Raw genomic sequence first — 20,818 nt, forward strand, 5'->3', positions numbered from 1 at the left:
GCAACACTGAGTCATCCATCTCAGGGTCCAGTCAACTCCCGGGCCTCCAGAACTTGAGAATACTAACCTACTCAATTTTCAAATGGCATCCCCTACCTTCTCCCTACCCCATTCACTCATTCTGAAGGCAGACAGACTGGGTGGTACATCTCAATCCAGTTCTGGAGGTAACAGGTGAGAGGCAGGTATAAAGTAGGATAAATTTCCCTACTACCACATTTTATTTCCATCCTCTAACAGCTTCAGGTCTGTTTCCCGAACTGGGTCCTTCATCTGCACACTTCTTCCTGTAACCCTTAATATAGAATGTCCAAGTCCTGCTGGGCTTTTCCAAGATGGCGCTTCCTTCATCTGATTCTTGGGCTGTCCAACATGTCATAGACTGTGGGGTATAAAGATGCATCCTGGGTCTCTCTCCCTTGTGGGTTGTCCAGATCAACAATTTTGTGTCAGATCCTCTAGACACGGAAGGTATAGGGTGCTGTAATCTCAGGAGGTTGATTCCTGGAACCACCCTTTGCCCTAGCATCATTCTGTCCCTGCAACCCATGCAATCCTGGGTGTGTCTCCTCACACTCTGTCTCATTTCCTTTTTGTCCCCAGCTCCTCTCCTACTTGAAAGACAGTGGAAGCACACCCACTGGGGAAACCCTTAGCTTCTCATTGTCTCTCATAGTGGATACTCAAAAAAGTTATGACCTAAAAATTATTTCTTTGGGGGTTTGAAGAATATAAAGTCAATTTTGGGGTGTTTTGGGGTTTTTTTAGGTTTGGGGGGGTTTTGCATTAATGGATGTCTTATTTTTTTTCCCCAAAAAGTAGAAATTAAATTTATTGACATGATTGTACTCATGACAAATTATTTTGATCTTTGGCCTAGGGATGACAGGGGCTAGGGGTTTATAGAGAATCTATTTTAACTGACTCCTCCTTGCTTTTTTGCCCCTGATCCCACCAACCAGAGAAGTTGCTTTTCACCACTTACCAATGGGGTCTATTCTATCCTTGGCAGCTTCAATCACCATGGCCAGGGGGAGAGAGGGAGGCAGCCACTTGGATTGTCAGAGATGACAAGGCTTCAGGTTGGACTTGAATTTCTTGCATCTAGGCTAATTGGTGTGCTGAAGCATCCACCTATAAAAATTAGAGTGGCTCACCCAAGTGCCTTTATGTGATGCAAGCAGTAGAAAGAAGGAGAGATCTTCTTCCCAACAAGCTACAGTAGTCTGCCAGCTGGAGCTCAGGGATCAGCCACTCTGCTGTCTCCTGGCCTGGTCCTTCCTAGTTGTCACCTCACCCGTGCCTTTTGGCAGCTACCATGGACTTCTCCTTTATGTACCGCTGGTTTAGGAACTGCAATGTGGTTCGAAATCTCTCCGAGAAGTATGTCTTCATCACCGGCTGTGACTCGGGGTTTGGGAAATTGCTGGCTCAGCAGCTGGTTGATCGGGGCATGCGGGTCCTGGCTGCTTGCCTCACTCAGGAGGGAGCCCTGAAGCTTCAACAGGAAACCTCCTACCGTCTTCAGACCATCCTACTAGATGTCACCAAGGCCGAGAGCATCCAGGCGGCAACCCAGTGGGTGAGGGACCAAGTGGGCGAGCAAGGTGGGGCGAATTGCATTCTTTGGCTTTTTCCATTTATCCTTCTTTCTCTCCCATAAGCATTTGAGGATTTCCAGGACTTAGTTGTTAAGATGGGATAGGGGAGATGATGGAAGGAAGGAGGATGGGGCTCTGGCTGAGTATGATTGAAAATCATTGAATGGTTTAGTCTGTTTTAAAAGAGGGCAATTTCCTATGGAGATTTTCTTTGCCCCAAATTTCAACAAACAGAAGAGGGGATGCAAACAGAAAGTTGGAAAAGTGAAATGTGTTCTGAAAAAATCAGTCAATATCCAAACCTCTAAAGATGGATGTCGATCTGGAACTTCAGTGCTTTCAACTTTTAGCTCCTATGGAAATATGAATGTGGGAGGTTGAATTCCTTAAATGGGACATGAAAGCTGGAAGACAGGGGTTGAAACATCTCTTCACTGCCTTTCACAGTAGATGCTAACTTGACCTTAGGGCAAGTGTTTGTCAGAGTGGTTGCTTAGGAAAAGGAGCCTGTGGGCTGGAACGTGACCAGGACTATGTGGGGACCAACCCTAAGAACTTCCTGTATGCAAAGTGTGGGTGGAGGAACAAGATGACTCTGGTACAGAAGCAGCATACTAGGGGAAGTCCTAAAGAACTAGTCTGGAGTGTCCTTGCACATAAGTGGGCGGGTCCTAGGGTCAAGGAAGATCCAGTTAACAATTCCTTGCTCTATTTCCCTTCTTAGTTCTTATTCAGTATGCAACATATTTATTTATTGTCTTTCTTTTATCAGGGTAAAGCTTTCTACAGCAAGACTTTCGGTCTCTTTTATTTACTTCTGTCTCATTGGTACCTAGAACAGGGTCTGACACCTGGTAGTCCTCCATAAAAATTGTTGGATGAATGTATGATTAATTCAGCAAGAGTGAGCCTCACCCAGTTTCTCACATTCAACTTTGAACCACTCATCTTAATGCTTCACTAGGTGTATTAGTTTCAATTGTTGCTGTAACAAATTTCCACCAATTTAGTAGCTTAAAGCATCAGTCAGGTGTTCCATGAAGGAGCTGGTCTGTAAGGAAATCTTGTGCTATTTTTTTTCTTTTAGTTTTTTTTTTTATTTTTTTTTTGTAAGGAAATCTTTAGAGGGAATATTTGATGACATTGCTCTAGATGGAGAAGTAAAAATATACATGTGTTTCTCTCCTAAAAGCACAAGTGTATCAACATATACGAAGTGATTTCATGGAGTATTGAAATTACACAAACTTAATAATAAAAATAAAAATTTTGCTCCATTTATGTTAACAGGTCAATGAGGGATGGAAAATTAATTTGGTTTTTTGTTTGTTTGTTTGTTTTTGCTTGTGTGTTTAAAATTTGGTAGTAATAAGAACATTTTCATGCTGGATAACATTTTTAATAGTTACCATTTCAATGTGTAAGGTTTCAGCTCAAATAGATGAGGAAATTTGGGCTCTAAGTAGCTGAATGAAGGCAGTAATGATTCAGTGATAGAATTCTTGCCTTCTATCCAGGATTCTAAGGATTTAATTTTATTTTGATCCAAAATCAACAGTTACGGTAGCATCAGTCAAGAAATCAAAAATCATATTGCATTGGGCAAATCTGATGTAAAATGCTTCTTTAAAGTGCTGGAGAGAAAAGATATCAGGTTAAGGACTAAGTTGCATTTGATTCAAGTCATGGTATTTTCAGTTACTTCCTATGCATCTGAAAGTTGGACAATTAATAAGGAAGACTGAAGAAGAATTGATACCTCTGAATTGTGGTGTTGGTGATGAGGACAGAATATCCCATGGATTGCCAAAAGAAAGCAAATTTGTCTTGAAGGAAATGAAATGAAGGTGCTCCTTAGAGGCAAGGATGGTGAATAGTAATCTCACGTATTTGGGGTGTGTTGTCAGGAGGGACCAGTGGAAAAACACATCATGTTGGGAAAGGCAGAGGATCAGTGAAAGCGAAGAAGATGTATCAGCACAATGACTGAATAATGTGCATGTGCATTTAGCAATCATGGTGATGGTGCAAGATAGAAAAGATTGTGATCTGTTGTTCATAGGATCACTATGAGCTGTGGTCAACTGAATGGCCCCTAACTACATCCAAGATTCCAAGGTCCAGTTTCCAGCCAATGCATCTCTTGTGTGGAGCAGTGGAGCATATGTCAGTGGAAGCTTGCGTGTTGCTATGATACTAAACAGGCTTCAGAGGAGCTTCCAGACTAACATGAACTAGAAAAAAGACCTGACAATCTGCTTCTTAAAATCAGCCAATGAAAACCCTCTGACTGAATCAAAACAGTTCAATAACCATGTTAATCATGAGAATGGTATAGAATCAGGCAACATTATGTTGTATTGTGCCTGGGTCATTATCAGCCAGGGACTGACTTGATACCAGTTGATAACAACAAAATGGCTTAAAAATGCACAAGTTTATTGTCTTACAGTTCTTTTAGGGTCAAAAATCTCACCAAGTTAAAATCAAGGGGTTGACAGGGTTGTGTTTTATTCTGGAGGTCCTGGGGAAGAATGCTTTTCTTGTCTTTTCTAGTTTATAGAAGCCTGCTTGGTCTATGGGTGACACAAGCAGTTTGTACTTGGCTACTAACCCAAAACTTGACAGTGTGAAATCATCCATCAGTGTTAAAGAAGTTAGCCTAATGATTTGTTTCCATAAACATTACAACCAAGAAAATACCAGGGATCTCAATTTTATATCCATGACTCAATTGATCAAATGGCAACAAGTTTTATTTTGGTCTTAGAGAACTTACGCATTCCTTGACTCATGGCCCTATTCCTCTATTCAAAGCCAGCAAGGTCACACTACAATCCTTCTGGCCCTCTTTCTATCTCCTTCTTAATTTATAAGGAAGGACCCAATAGGTCAACCCAAGATAACCCCCCTAGATTTTAAGGTTTGCTGATTGTTTTAAAAACAAAACAACAAAAAATTTAAAAAGCCTTCACACTCACTGCTGTCATATTCGTTCTGAGTTCAGTGACTGTTCAATGGCTTTCTGGGGCTATAAATCCTAACATGGAGAAGTTGCCAACCCTTAACCTGAGTGGCCATTGGTAGAGCCAAACGTCTTGAGACACACAACCTTTGGATTAGCCATGGACTCTCTAGGGACTCTGCTACCATAGCTACCTAAACACACTGGTCAGTTGTTCTCGCTCATTGCCATCTAGGCAGAATCAACTCATACCTGACCCTCCAGTGGATTTTCCAAGGCTGTAAATCGAATGGGAGCAGACTGTCCATCTTTCTGCCATGGAGCCACTGATGGGTTCAAACTGCCAGGGACGTAGTGCCTTTGGATTAGCAGCACAGCTCCCTATGGCCTACACCACTGCTTCCTGGTCAGTTTAGTAGTAGTTGTTCTTGTTGTGGTGTACCAACAAGTCAGAACCAAGGGTCCAGCAAGTTTTCAGAGGCACTAAATCACACAGGAGGAGACTGCCCATCTTTCTCCCTCAGAGCAGCTAGTGGATTCAAATTGCACACCTTTGCATTGGCAACCTTTGATTGGTAACCTTAATTCATCTTAATTTCCATTGGTTATATCATCTATATTCATAGGTGGCAGAGACTAAAACATTTTTCTACCCTCCATATTAGAGACTGAATTTAGGGGTATGGTTCTTGCTTGCTTTCCTGTTGTCCCTGAAAGTATCTGGACAGGACAGGTTGGCATAGTCTTAGACTTCCTTAGTTACTTTATGCAGAAGAAAAGAATATCACTTCAGTTCTTAATCAAGTGGTGCATCTTTTTCTGAAAGTAGGTTGTGGGGATGATCAGACAGAGACAGTGGTAACAGTGAATCCCCTCTCAATGGACAGAGAGCACTTAGTCTCAGGATCCTTCATTTTTTTTCATTTGTGAAATTAAATTATACCCTCCAACTGAGTAAATTCTGAGCCTTATCAGCTAGTTGGTCTCCTAGGATCTCTAATAGGAGGAAAGAAGATAGGGTGGTAGCATGGCTTATGTAGGTATCCCAGGTTAGGCTATAATTGATGTCTCTATCCACCTCCTTTTAGGAAAAAATGGAAAGTAGAGGCTAAGGTGGGAAATGAGAAGAGCTCCAGAATATCTGAATGAGAGATTTGGGAGGGAGCTTGGAAATTGTATAGAGACTTTTACAACATATTTTTAGCAACCAAGCTCTCTCTCCCTCCAATTGCAATTTTGTTTGGAAGCTCAATATGGAAAACAACTGAAAGTGGAGCTTATTGAAGTCTTTCTCTCCTAGCAGATCCTCAGGCTTTCAAATTACATACTGGAAACAACTGTTGTAGCCTAATCCAATGAAGATTCTGAGCCTCACACAGGGGAAGTGAGCTGTCCATGGCCAGCAGTAGAACCAGGACTAGAACTTGAGACTCTTTGACCCTGGGCCCTACACATTAAATTATAACACTGGCATTATTTCTTTCATTTATACCTATGAAATTTAAATATGGAGTCCCAGAATGGTTGAAACAGTTAAAGTGCTTGACTACCTACTAAAAGTCTGGTGGTTTCAGTACCCTCAGAAGTTCTGTGAAAAAAAGATCTATCTACTTTTGTTTTTTAACTATTTATGTTCTTATTATTATTATTATTATTATTTTATACTGGTTTACTTGCAAAGTTCATATACATTGTTATTCACACCAGATCTTTCCCCTTTCCTTTATCCACCTTTCCCACCATCCATCAAATTGTGCGACCCTATGATTAAGCTCCTCCCCCGCCCCTATACCCTTCCCCCCACCACCTGGATACTCATACTCATTCTACAATAATGGTCAACGGCAATCTACTTTTTAAAATTGACCATTTGAAAATGTCATAGAGTACACTTCTATTGCAGCATAAATGAATTCACCTTGAATCAGAAGACTCCATGGTAACTGTGAATGGTAGTTTAAATATTTCAAAGAGAGCTATTATCACCTTTTTCATAATTGGTTTGTATAAATATTTTGCATATTTATTTAGAACTTGTTTTTATTCTTCTCTGGCTTGTTAGCTCCTCAAAGGATAAGACTCTGTCTTATTTATGTCCCTAGTACCTTGCCCTATAACTTACATAGAGGAAATGTATAAATTTGTCAAGATATTAATAAATGGATGGATGGACTTTGGGAAAAACATGGGCCATAGACAATTTCATATGCATGAGTGAATAGAAAAAGGAACGTTTTAGAAGAGGGGAGTGATTTTAAACACCAATTTGTTAATATGAAATATCTCTTCTTTAATAGTTCATAAGGTTGCTATGAGTCGTGCCGGACTAAATGGCAATCAACAACAACAATAGCTAAAGAGGTCAATGACTGTAACTTCAATATGGATTGAAGCTCAACATCAAGAAAACAAAGAGTCTCATCACTGGGCCAATTGGCGGCATCATGGTAGATGGTGAAGAGACTGAAATTGTTAACAGCTTTAGTTTGCTTGGCTCCATGATCAACTCTTGGTACCAGTAGCCAGGACATTAAAAGACAAATTGCATTGGGAAAGTCAACTGTCAGAAACGTCTTCAAAGTACTGAAGAGTGGCAATGTCAGCCTAGAGACTAAGGTGAACCTGATTCAGGCCATAGACTTTGCAATTACTTGCTATGCATCAGAGAGAGCTGGACAATGACTCATGATGATAGAAGGAGAATTGCTACCTTTTGAGCTGTGGTGTTGGAGAAGAGTATTGAATATACCATGGATTGCTAAGAAAACTAACAGGTTCATCCTGGAGAGGGTTAAATCAGGCTGCTCCTTGGAGGCAAGGATTCTGAAGCTTCGTGTGACATATTTTGGACATGTTACAAGGAAGAACCAGTCCTTGGAAAGGGACCTCATGCTTGGGAGGGTGGAGGAACAGCGCAGGAGAGGAAGACCTTCTATGAGGTGGATTGATTCAGTGACTGGAGTAACAGGGGTAGGTGTGTCAGAAACAGTGAGGCTGGCACAGGACAGAGCAGGGTTTAGGGCTGTTGTACATAGAGTCGCTATGAGTCTCAAGCAACTTGATGGCACATAACAACAACAACAAATAGTTAAAGAGAGCTCTGATGGCATAGTGGCAAGAAGCTACACTGCGATCCCAAAGGCATGTAGTTCGAGGCCACCAGCTGCCCCATATGAGAAGGATAGGCAATCTTAATTGTCACTGAAAACCCACCAGAGGGTCAGCTATGGGTCAGTTCTGACTCAACAATACAAAACAACAACAATAACAACTAAGCTAAAACAAAATTAGCAAAGCCTGGATTGTAGCTGGCAGAGCCCCAGTTATCAAGTAGACACTTTTGGAAATGAAACAAAGGTGCCATTTTATAAGGCACACTTACCTTCCAGTCATCATAGCCTCGGACATTGCAGCCAAAGCCCTTTCTCTTATATACCTGCTCACAATCATACTCTGTAGCCCTGAGTGGGTTGGTAGTGGACAAGGGACACTGCTGATTTCTTTTCTGGTTCTCTTTCCCTCTCTCTCATTTCTAGGCCTCTGGGCCCTGGTGAACAATGCTGGAATAGGTGTTCCCAGTGGGCCAAATGAATGGTTGACCATAAAGGACTTTGTGAAGGTGATCAATGTGAACTTGGTAGGACTGATTCATGTGACCCTCCACATGTTACCCATGATCAAGAAAGCCCGGGGCAGGGTCGTCAACATGTCCAGCTCTGGTGGTCTTGTGGCTGTCATCGGTGGTGGCTACTGTGTCTCCAAGTTTGGTGTTGAAGCCTTCTCTGACAGCATAAGGTAACTGGGCCCTGGTACAGTCTACCAAGTGGGAATCCTGAGGGGCTCATCTTAAGAAGAGGAGGCTGAAATGATAGCATGTGAATAGGAGGATTCTGGAGGGAGGAAGCAAAACCAGTAGCAAACAGAAGACTAGACTTTGAGGGACTTTCCTCAAGGGCCAAGAGACGAGATAAAGAAGTGAGTGGTGATGGAGGCAGCCAATTTGCCTTTATGGCGCCCTGCCCCATTCGTGGGAGTTAAGTGTGAAGCTGGGAATGGGAAGTAGGAAGATGATGAGGAGCAAAGCCTTGGCCTAGATTCGTTAGTTAGCTTCCACTCCTCTAGATTTGCCTACAGAAAGCTGCTAAGCCACTGTAGGCCAGGCTTAGTAAAGGGCAGGAAATCTAAGAAAGGCCTTATTAAAAGTGCAATAATGAATTAATGGAAATCCAAAGTCTCTGTAAACTTTCATTAAAATTAATAATAATTTTAAAAAGAGGGAGAAGAAAAGAAAGGCCTTATTTTCATGTGAACAATGCTTGACTTGGTGCAGAGGTGGAATTGTGCACAAGTTTCTCCAAAGTGTCAGAGGTGACCCTTCTTGACAACCCTCTGTCATCTTGGGACCTCATACTGAGTCTTCCCTACTGTTCTTTCCAAGGCGAGAGCTCCATTATTTTGGGGTAAAAGTCAGCATCATCGAACCAGGAAACTATCGGACATCCATTCTGGGCAATGAGAATCTGGAGACCCGCTTGCAAAAGCTATGGGAACGGCTGCCTCAGGAGACCCGGGAGAGCTACGGAGAAGAGTACTTCCGCATCTGTAAGTTTCCCAGGCAGGAGTGGGGTCTCTGAGAGGGATGGGAACACTTTGAAGGCCACGGGCTTCTTTTCATCTTCCAGATGATGAGAAAGAAACTGAGGGCTTACATGGTTAGTGGCAGAGCTGGGTTTTGAGGTCAGATACCATGTGGGCAACTGTTGTGAATGGCAGAACCATAGCTTCTTGTCATGGGGGAAAGGAGATGTTGGAAAGATGCGTCTATTTGTAAGTTTAAAGCATGGCTGTTGCTGATGGACTGCCTGGCTGTGAATCATGTCACTGCTCTATACCAACTAGAAAACTCTGGGCATATTTTCTAATTTCAAACACTGTGCCTCAATTCACTCACTAGAAAATAGAACTAAAGGTAGTGCCTACTCTCAGGGTTGCTTAGAGCATTAATATCTGTTCAGTGTCTTATGCGCAATTCTGACTCACGGTGCCCTTGTGTGTGTCAGAGTAGAACCTTCCTGCCCAGGAAAAGCAGGTGACCAGACCTTTCTGCCAAGGCATCACTAAGTGGACTTGAACCACTAAATTTTGGTAAGAGAGGAATGTATTAACTGTTTTCACCACACAGGGACTCCTGCACACCCCTGTCATCAAGTAGTTTCTCACTCACCTTTTAGCTAGCAGCACAAGTTGTAACACTCCTTCTAGCACACATACTTGGTAAATAAAGAGAGAAAGCACAAACAGGTCTTTCAAAGGCAGAGTCTCCAGACTGCTCCCATTTTCCCCAAAGCTGAAGGCTCCTGTGCATTTCAGGTGCTTTGAAAGATGGTGGTAGAGAGGCATTACAGCTTTTAACTATTCTCCAAAGATTTATGCGTACTTCTTCCAGCCTGAGGATGCAGAGAAACCCAGTCCTTGGAAAATACGAGTGGGGAATGAACTAAAGGTATAAGTGGAGGAGTAATTGACCAAACTGCCTATTGAAACACCTCCAGGTAGAGAACATCTATTCTGAAAGCTGAGCATGTTGATTTCAGAGGAGATAATTTACAAAACTTCCTAGTTTCCTCCAAGTGCCTGAAGAGTGACCTGTCTCCTCAGCGCCTCCTCTGTAGCTGCCTTCTGTGGTGCAACTCCTGTCTGCCCAGAGAAACCAGCTCTGGCACATTTAGCTGGCACCACCCTGACAGGCATCTCACTTCTCCAGTGGCTTCTCTGTAACTGGTGTCACTGGCCAAGAAGACAGCCTCCACATCAGCTGGCTCAGGCAGTGTCCACTGGCTGGACTGCTGTGCCCCGATCTCTCAGAACCTCTGTGACCTTTGCTTTGGCTTCTATTAGAATCTGTGCGAGGAAACTGACTGTTGAGGATTAAGCTCTATAACTAGGATGCCTGAGTACAAGGTTGAACCTGCCTTCTTGCCTTGGGCGAATTACTTGTTAGTTGCTGTGGAGTCAATTCTGACTCAGGTCAATCCCGTTTGAACAAAGTAGAACTGCTTCGTGGATGGAATGGATCATCCAACAAGTGAAGTAGACACATCCAGTAAACAAGAACTACCTACCCTGTTTGCTGCACAGTTCATCCCTGTCAGAGATTGCAAATTTGGAAAGATGCTTTGATTCTAGGAAGATGCTATCGGGTCTTGAGAGACAGACACCAGCTATACATAGATGCACACTCTTTTACATGATGTTCACTACCAATTAGTAAGTAAACACAAATAATCCTGTGCTTGCTTTGCTAATCTTTTAGAAGCAGACCACCATGTCTGTCTTCTGAGGTACCTCTGGATGCTTAAACCACCAATCTTTCTGCTTATGTCACCAAGCCAGCCTTGGAAATTACTTACCTTCTCTGTTGTCTCACTTATAATGGGTTGTGAGAATTAAATGAGTTACTATATTTAAAGGACTTAGAATACCATCTAGTCCATGGTAAATATTAGATTTCAAAGTTCGCTGATATTTTTAAACTGACAGTATAACCTCCTTTTATCCATTACTCTCATATCTACAAGTCACAAGTTCTTACATTGCAAAGAAGTCCTTAGATATTAATTGTGTAAAAATTCTAAGTAATAACCTTTTCTACAAAGATGAATCTGAAAGTGAAGAAGAAGGAAGCCCCTGCCCCTCCCAAAACTGAAGCCAAAGCAAAGGCATTCAATGCCAAGAAGGCAATCCTAACGGGCATCCACAACAACAAAAAAAGGTCCACACTTCACTTACCTTCCCATACCCCACAATGCTGAGTTTCCAAAGGCAGCCCAAACACCCAGGAAGAGCGCCCCCAAGAATAGCAAGCTTGACTATTATGTCATCATCAAGTTTCCCCTGACCATTGAGTCAGCCAAGAAGATAAAAGATAACAACATACTGATGTTCATTGTGGATATCAAGGCCGACAAGCACCAAATCAAAATATTTGAACTACATAGAAAGCTGTTCTTCGAGGGAAATGTATAGCCTTAAAACAACAATTTAAAAATGTTTTCATCAACAATAGATGCAAAAAAATCCTTAATGAAATATTAGTAAATTAAAGTTAACAATTTATGAAAGTAGTTGCTTTTAGGTATCATCAAGTGGAGTACAACTCGTAGCAACTCTATGAACAACAGAGCTGAACCATGTGTCATCCTCATCATCTCTGACGCACTTGACTTGAGCCCATTGCTCAAGTCCCTATGTCAATCCATACGTCAAGGATCTTCTTCTCTTTTACCAATACTCCACCTTTCCAAACATGATGTCCCTCTCCAAGGAATACCAGAAATAGACAAAGTGGAGGAATTAGAAGATTCTAGGTAGATATTAAACCTGATAGTTTTAAAAGTCATGAAGAAAGAACCATTAAAGATGAAGGCCAGTTTTATGGGTGAATGAATTTGATGGATGTAAATATCATTGATCAATGTGTGGAAAACTCAAAGAAAGACAGTCGGAGATGCATTCCAGAATGAAAATAATTATTTTTTGACATTTTAGAATTGTGTAAGAAGAGGGGAAAGTCCTAAAGATTTACATCAATTGATGTTTTGTCATTCCACCTCAAATTAAACAAAAAAAGGAATTTCTTGATATATCTGACTGAAAAGTTGAGGTAGATGGACTTTAGACACAGCACTCACAAATGATATTGTTAGAAAGTGGTTTCACCCTATTTCTTGGCCATACTGCCTATGTATTATTACCTTCAGTCTCACAAGATTTCTCTTCCTGTGGGACTACATGGAAGCAGTATTTCTTACTTCTTCCCAGGCTAAAGTCCACTAAGAAAAAAGAGTACCTTTTTTCTTTTGGAAAAAGAATATTTTCCAAAAGCTCCCACAAAAGTTCTAAGATTCACTGTGACTTGGTGGGCCTAGGAGCACTGGATCAGAGGGAACTGTGTTGTTTCAACACGGAAACAACCACTGTCCAGAGTAATGTAAGAATCTGAGTGATGTGTTCTGTCCAGACAGAAAAACTGAGAGACAGAGAGGTGGGTATTCCCAAAGGAAAATTTGCAAGTGTTGTTAGAAACTGTCATTGAGGGAGCTTTGGTAGCCTACTGGCAAGAAGCTGCACTGCAATCTCAGAGGTAGGCTGTTCGAATCCACCAGATGCTTTACTGGAGAAGGAGGTGCAATCTCCTCCTGTACCAGTCAGATCCGATTTGACGGTACACACACACACACACACGAGAAAGAAAGATAAGAAAAAGAAACAGCCACTGGGAAGGAAAATAATATATACCCTCAATTGTTGTTATTGTATTGTTCCGTACTTTCAAGTTGGAACTGACTCATAACTGATCTTCCAGCAGATTTTCAAAAGTACTAAATCTCACAGAGTAAATTCCCATTTCTCTCCCACAGAGAATTTGAACTTCATGCCTTTGAGTTGACTGTACAACTCCTTACAAAACTCTCCCTTAGGCAAAGTTGTTATTGTTAAGTGCTGTCAGGCAGGTACAACTCACAGTGATGCCATGAACAGCAGATCTAAACCCTGTCCTCTCCTGTGCCATCTTCATCACCTCTGACACGCATGAGCAAAGAGCTGTTCAAATTATTTATTATGTCACCAGTGAAGCTAGCATAATAGTTTCAATCAGTGTCTGGAAATGTCACAAAGTAATTTTCTTAGTAAAACAACTAAATGTAGGCAAAGATTATAGAGTCTACAGTGTACCACATAAGGGAAAATTTATGAAGACAAACATTCCTTGAAAACCATTTGTCAAAACACTGACACTGTTCTTCTGAAGAAATTAAGAACTGGGTTTATAAAACACTGTTAAGCTGATTTATCTGTAGCTCATTCCATTTCAGAGGAAAATCTTCAAGCAAGCATTCACTATTTTGAGATAAACATTTTTTTCCCACGTGGTTATTCTCTATTTTTTCACATTACTTTAAAAAGTGTTTAATGACATACAGAGATGAGACAAAGTCTCAGGGAATGTAACCATGGACCTCTGAAAGCAAACACAACAGCTCATAGAGAATTGTGCAAAAAAAAAAAAAGAATATGTTCACAAGCAAAAAGGAGCTCTGGGTGCACAGTGACTGAGAGCTCAACTGCTAACTCGAAGCAGGTGATGCAGGCCCACCAAGAGAAACAGGTAGTGGTCTGCTTCTGTGTGTTTTGCTAACCTCTATGGGGCAGTTGCTTCTGTCTTAATGGTTTACAATGACTCAGAATCAATTCAATAGCAAGAGTTTCAGCTTAGGATTTATACAAAGCAAATAACAGTACCAAAAACAAACAAACAAAAAAATACACTGTTCTCAGAGATTCTTACGCATAGTGACCCTGTAGGATAGACTAGAACTGCCCACGGGATCTCCAGGCTTTAATCTTTGTGGAAACATACTGCCATCTTTTTCACGCAGAAACAACAGTGCAGGGACATATTTTTACTCTCATAAAAGCCTTCTCAGAGATTGATCTCTTAGTGAGTTTTAAATTTAAGTCGAAATTCACAAGAAAGGAAAAAATGGTAGATGTTTCCCACAAATGGAAGAGCAAGAATAACGTTCTGGAGACTTTCCACACAACTATCTATGGAGACAGTGCATAGTTGAGGTTTGTATTTCAATAATAAAAGTTAAAGGCCACAGTCTTCAGTATGGATTTCACTTCAACATCAAGAAAACAAAAATCCTCACCAGTAGACCAGTAAGCAACATCATGATAGATGGGGAAAGACTGAAGTTGGAAACATCTTATTTTACTTGGATTCACAAACATCACTCGGGGAAGCAGCAGCCAAATCAAACGATGCTTTGCAAGGAACAATTCTACTGTTGAGAACATCTTTATAAAGTGCTAAAAATCAGAGCGTCACTCAATAGACTAAAGTGTATCTGACCCAAACCATGGTATTTTCAATTGCTTTTATGCAGGTGAAAGTTGGACAATAATAAAGAAGACTTGAGAAGAATTAATGTCCTTGAATTGGGGTGTCGTCTAAGACTACTGAATATCTTCATGGACTGCCAAAAGAACAAAGACATTTGTCTGGTTTATCTTGTAGAGCCAGAATGCCTTTAGAGGAAAGGGCAGTGAGACTTCATCTCACATACTTAGGATGTGTTGTGAGAAGGGGTTACTGCCTGGAAAAGGACATGGAGTATGAGAAAATAGAGGACCAGCAAAAGAGAGTAAGACTATCAAGGAGATAGACTGACACAGTGACCGCACAGTGAACCACACACAGCAGAAATAGTGAGGATGGCACAGAGTCAGCCAAGGTTTTTATTGTACGCAGGATCACTGTGAGGCAGCGCCAACTTGACAGCACTTAACAACAACATCCCAACAATACTTGGAATCATAACTCCCAAAATTTTCATTTCTTCTTTATAAAATATACCTCCTATTTCATAGATTAATAGGAGAATCACACAAGAATACAACGTGTCATGAGCTACTGTCAAGTTGACTTCCAATTCATGGAAACCTTGCTCAGAGTAATCAACTCTTCCCAGTCCTACATAATGCTCATTATTAGTTGTGGATCAGACATTGTGATCCACAGTATTTTTATGGACTGATTTTCAGAAATAGCTCACCACGTCTTTCTTCCCGGTGTATCTTAGTCTGAAACTCCATTAACTTTTCGGAATCAGAAACACACAAGTCTCTGTGGACAGGCAGCACATGAACTGCACTGACAGGGAACTGAACCTGGGTCATGGAAGGCAAATATTTTACCACTGAACCACCAACAAATCTTAGCCATTGTTGTTATTACCAGAATAATGTGATTGAGATATGAGAGGCTTGGGCTAAAGAATGAGTCTGGGTGGGGTCAGACCATACAAGGCCACATTAAGGAGTGTGAATCTTATCCACAAGGAACAAGAAAGCCTTTAAATGACTGTGAAATTGAAATGGCATGCTCAGAAGTATGAGAGTGGAGACTCCAGGCTACTTTATTGCAGAAGCCAAAAGAAGGAATGACCAAAAAAAGTGAACTTGGAAGCAAAGAATGGTGGTTGTGCAAAGTGAGCGGAGAGAAATTATGGGGCAGACTGAAGGAATGTTGAGGTAATGCAGCACTAACGGACAAATCCCAGCAAAACATTGTGGCCAAACAAACAAGTCTCTGGCTTGTGAACCCTGGGGGAGCAAGCTCTAGATTTCTTGGAGTGATTTTTTTTTTTTCATTTTATACTGGCTTATTTACAAAGTTCAAATACATTGTTTTTCACACCAGATCTTTCCCATTTCCTTCATCCGCCCCCCAAGAGTGATTTTTAACTATATTGTGCTCAATATAGAATCATGCCGGCAATTGGCTTAGTTAGCACTAAAGAGCAAGAGAGTCTCTGGACTAAGGATCTTTCCTCATTTGGTGGCTGGGAAAGTCACCAAAAACTCTTTGATTAGTGCCCCTTTCCAGTTGTGGGGAATGCTGGGGTAGGACAATGATTAACATGCTTGAGTGATAACCAAAAGCTTGGAGTCCACCCAGAGACATCTTGGATGAAAACCCTGACAATCACATCAGGCCAACAGGAGAAGTCAACATTATGGCAACCAGTTTGGTTTGGTTTAATTTGGTTTGGTTTGGTTTAACTGTTCTTGGGGCAAGGCCAAGTCAGAAATCTAGAACCTGTTCCTGGGAAAGGAGGAAAGAATGGAAACTTAACTGTTGGGTCCATACAAAGAGTCAAAATTTGCTCCTGACAGTTTATAGATTTGAGCTTGGTGGTTGTTGTTAGGTGCTATTGAATCAACTACAACTCATACAGACGCTAGGAACAAAGGATTTGAATGAATTTTGCCCTGTCCTGTGCCATCTTCATCATCATTCTTGAGTCCTTCATAACAGTCACCATGTAAGTCCATCTCATTGATGGTCTTTCTCTCTTTCACTGACCCTCCACCCTTCCAAGAATGATGTCCTTTTTCAAAGACCAGGCCCTCCTAACAACATGCCCAAAATATGTGAGAAGAAGCTTCACTATCTTTGCCAAGGAGAATCCTGGTTGTACTTCTCCAACACATATATATTTATTCATTCTTTTGGCAGTCCATGGGATATTCAGTACTCTTCTCCAACTCAAAGGCATCAATCCTTATTCTGTCATCCTTAGTCATTGTCCAACATTCATATACATAATAAATAATTGAAAAGACCATGACTAGAATAAGATGCATCTTAGTCTTTAAACTTATATCATTGCTCCTTAAAGCCTTAGAGAGGCCAGTGGTAAAGTAGTAGCTTGCTCAGAACCCAGCAAAATGGAGCTCGAGGCCATGAGCAAATATACCAGCCTGGTGAACGCAGCTGTCTTCCCCCATCTGACCATGGTGCCATTGGCCATTGGCATGTTCTTCACCGCCTACTTCTTCGTTTACAAGGTAGCCTCTACCAAGTACATACGGGACATCTACAAAGAGTTGCTCATCTCCTTGGTGGCCTCACTGTTCATGGGCTTTGGGGACCTCTTCTTGCTACTCTGAATCAGCATCTATGTATGACTGTCAAGGGTATGAATCTAACAGCTTCACTGAATCCCTGCTTTTGTAAATTAGTATTTTTTTTTTACTTTTATTATTAACTCATGGTGGAAGCGTCCCACCTTCTGCCCACAATAAACACAGGTGTGTGATGGTTAAAAAAACAAACAAACAAAACCCACAACAAACCAAACTTAAAGAGGTCTTTGGCTGTAGACTTCTATAGTACAGTGAGTGCATCTTTTGTGTTTTTTTAATGGAAAGAGTAGACAAAGCTCCTTTCTCTTTTTCTTTTTTAAATTAATTTTAATGAACGTTTACAGAGATTTAAGGTTTCCAGTCATTCACTGGTGCACTTTTCTCCCCCTCCCCCAATCCACTCTTCTTGAAAAGAAAGAAAAACTCTTTCATTGTTATGCAATCCCTCCCCCCCTCAAGCCCACTCAACCATGCAGCCTTCACTCTGGAGTTCTGTAATGACAATAATGCCCATTCATATATCCCTTTTAAACCGTTTTCTCCCTCATCTGTTTCAATGCAATATACATCATTCCTCCCCTCCTTTTCTGTCTTCCCTCAACCTTGATGTCAGTCCCATTTTACAACAGTGGCCCTATGCAATATTTGTTCTTTTGTGACTGAGATATTTCACGCAGCATAATGTCCTCCAGGGTCATCCATTTTGCATAATATTTCATGAGTTCCTTGTTTTTCAATGCAGCATAGTATTCCATTGTGTGAATATACCACAGCTTCTCTATCCATTCGTTTGTTGATGGGCACTTGGGAAGTTTCCAGCTCTTTGCTATTGTGACTAAACATGGGTTTAAGGCACAATAAATAATAAAAATAAATAAATAAGCCCCAATAAAAAAGGGCGTGCATATATCTGTTTGGGTGACAGTTATGGTTTCTTTAGGGTAAATTCCCAGTACTGGAATTGCTGGGTCAAATGGTATCTCTATTTGCAAATTTTTGGGAAAGTGTCATACAGCCTTCCAAAGTGGTTGCACCATTTTACACTCCCATCAACAGTAAATAAGGATTCCAGTTTCTCCACAACCTTGCCAACGTTGGATGTTTGCTGTTCTTACTGGGGTGAAGTGATATCTCATAGTTGTTTTGATTTGCATCTCTCTTAGAGCTAGGGATTTTGAACATTTCTTTATGTGTTTGTTTGCCATCTGAATGTCTTCTTTGGTGAAGTGTCTGTTCATATCTTGTGCCCATTTCTTAATTGGGTTATTTACCTTTATCTTGTTGTGGTGGTATCTTTTGATTTTTTTGACTGTTAGTGCCAATGTTGATTGTGGATCCAAGTAAGATGAAATCATTGACTACTTCAATCTTCTCCCCATCTATCATGATGCTGTCTATTGCTTAGGCCCCATAATAACATTTTCTTATGAAACTAAACATTTTCTTATGTCACATTTTGTCTAGGAAAGTGGTAGAGACTAGTTTGGCACATCTATCTTCCTTTACACACACTGACTGTCAGGATGTCCAACACAAAACAGGAGTTTAAAAAAGAACTGATTAATGAAATAATGTATCTCACATTGCTTGCCCTATCAGAGCACCTTCTTTCAGCCACCTGCCAAAGCAGGACAGAGCCAAATTCCAAAGCCATCTATCTATTCAGGTCAGTTTGACAAGGCCTTGTTAGCACACAAAGTCCCTTTGGCCCCGAGAGAATGCTGATAGCCCTGATCAACTTGAATGAATCTTTGGGCTCTAGGTCCACTACTTCAGACCTGCTAGTAGTGGTCTGTGTCAGGCCTAACACTTCCTAAGATATGAATCTCAGGATAACCTACCTGGCTTTTATCTTAGTATAACTCTTTCAGGGAAGTACAAGATGTAATCTGGCATTTTCAAAGAGGGAATTCCTCAGTATCTGGGGTAAAAGTCTTATGTGAAGGATTCTTGAAAATGTTTCACTTTGAAAATGTTCCTTTCTTCCAACCCTCTGCCAGATCTGACCCTGATGTTTGGATGTTCTCTACTAAGTGGGTGAACTCTTTTTTCTTGGACCACTCCACAAAGTGTGTAACTTTTGTCCCCCCTTTATTTTGTGGTCTTCATCCTATATTCTGAAAGTCTGATTCTCAGGGTACTTTCATCTAATAATCCTTGGGACTATCACTGAAGTATGAGTCTTACCAACCTGCTGCTGTGCTGAAGCCTTACAGTGAAGCTGCAGATCCATTTCCTGAGGCTGCACAGTGTGACCTATTTCCTACTTCAGCCAACTTGTACCACTTGAGTGCCCTGCACTCAGCTCTACCCCCCATGTGCACAACGCAAACAGAATAGCCCCTCATCGTTGTTTGTGCTTTACAAGGTGCCTGTTTATGCCTTAGATCAAGACAACAGTCTTATGATTAAAGCAAGGATAGTATTATTCTTTAATAAATTATTTCTGATATGCTTTTGTAGAACATTTGGGAACTCTTAAAAAGTACATCTAAGAGCCCTGGTGGCATAGTTGCAGGGAGCCATGCTGCTGACCCAAAGAGAGAGCCTCCCTGCCAGTCTGGATCCGCCAGCAGTCTTGCAGGAGAAAGATGGGCAATCTCCTCCCTTGAGACTTACAGCCTCTAAAACCCACTGGAGAGTCAGCTATGAGTTGGTTCCAACTCAACAGTAATTGAGTTGGGTTCTTTTCTTTAAGAGGCACAGGGTGAGGGAAAGCTCTACTAACTAGAAATCACACCAGCTACACTATATTTTTATTTCTTGTCTCTCAATTTTTCTACATGCTAATTAGCACATGTTTCCTATGCTGTCCCCCTCCTTTATCTATCCTGCTATGAATCACTTTTCTAATTCTTCAACTCAAGTATTATTAGCCTCACTCAAATGATGCTGAAAATGTAAGCAAATAAATTAATAAACAGTTAATAAATTGTAGAACTGAACACAGGTCATCTCATCTCTCATTTAATGCAATAGTGAGAATTCTTCACATAATTGTTTCATGCAGAAAGATAGATGAAATTATTTAGTGACTGTGTGTATATGACATGATCTGGAAGGCCGAGCAACTCTTATCAGGGTCCTAGAAAAATTTCAACAAGTCTTTTATAAGGAATAATACTGTTTTCATATTTCCCTCTGTGCCCTCAGATACTAGAAAGCTGACAAACTTGATGCAAATGGCACATCCAAGGATCAGTGATGTCACCAACAGCATGGAGCACGCCGTCGTGTCCCGGAGTCCTCGAGTTCGCTACAATCCTGGTCTGGATGTCAAACTCCTCTACATCCCCTTGTCTAAGTTGCCCACCCGTGTGACAGATTTCATCCTGAGTCGATACCTTCCAAGACCAGCAGATAGTGTCTGATCCGGGAAGGCTCCTGATTGGTCAACAGAATAGAGAGAAGGCAGAGGGAGAAGAGACTTTGAACTCACACGAGACAGCCTCTCATCAGACATCCTCTGGTTTCTGCCTACAAAAGATGCTTTGCTCAACTGACTGCTGGGGTATTTAGGAGTAACTTTGTAACAGAAGGCAGTGCCTCTTCCAATCTGCTGCGGACACCACAGAAATTTGGGATGGCCTTTGCACGTTCAGAGATGTGGAGAGTATGGCCCCAAGGATGTCACCCCATATGGAGATGACATTTCCTGAATGATAAAAGTCAAAGAGAGACCAATCAACTGCTACTAAATCATGATCCCCTTCCACTTATCCATCCCACTGGGAAATACCATAGGATTTCCTTC

At 41.3% G+C, this 20,818-nt stretch overlaps 1 protein-coding gene and 1 pseudogene across 1 annotated transcript; both read left to right on the top strand.

The window, feature by feature from the left end:
- Positions 1-335: 335 nt before the first annotated feature.
- SDR9C7 (short chain dehydrogenase/reductase family 9C, member 7) lies at positions 336-20,435 on the top strand. Its single transcript, XM_006897677.1, has 5 exons — positions 336-389; positions 1,286-1,607; positions 8,103-8,361; positions 9,005-9,168; positions 20,218-20,435. Exons 1-5 carry the CDS (start codon positions 336-338, stop codon positions 20,433-20,435), a joined length of 1,017 nt encoding a protein of 338 aa, XP_006897739.1.
- Positions 16,867-17,106, top strand: LOC102874265 (annotated as a pseudogene).
- Positions 20,436-20,818: the final 383 nt, after the last annotated feature.

Source organism: Elephantulus edwardii, unplaced genomic scaffold (assembly GCF_000299155.1).
Source record: "Elephantulus edwardii isolate Elephantulus edwardi_28Jun2011 unplaced genomic scaffold, EleEdw1.0 scaffold00212, whole genome shotgun sequence".
In the NCBI taxonomy this organism is placed as follows: domain Eukaryota; kingdom Metazoa; phylum Chordata; class Mammalia; order Macroscelidea; family Macroscelididae; genus Elephantulus; species Elephantulus edwardii.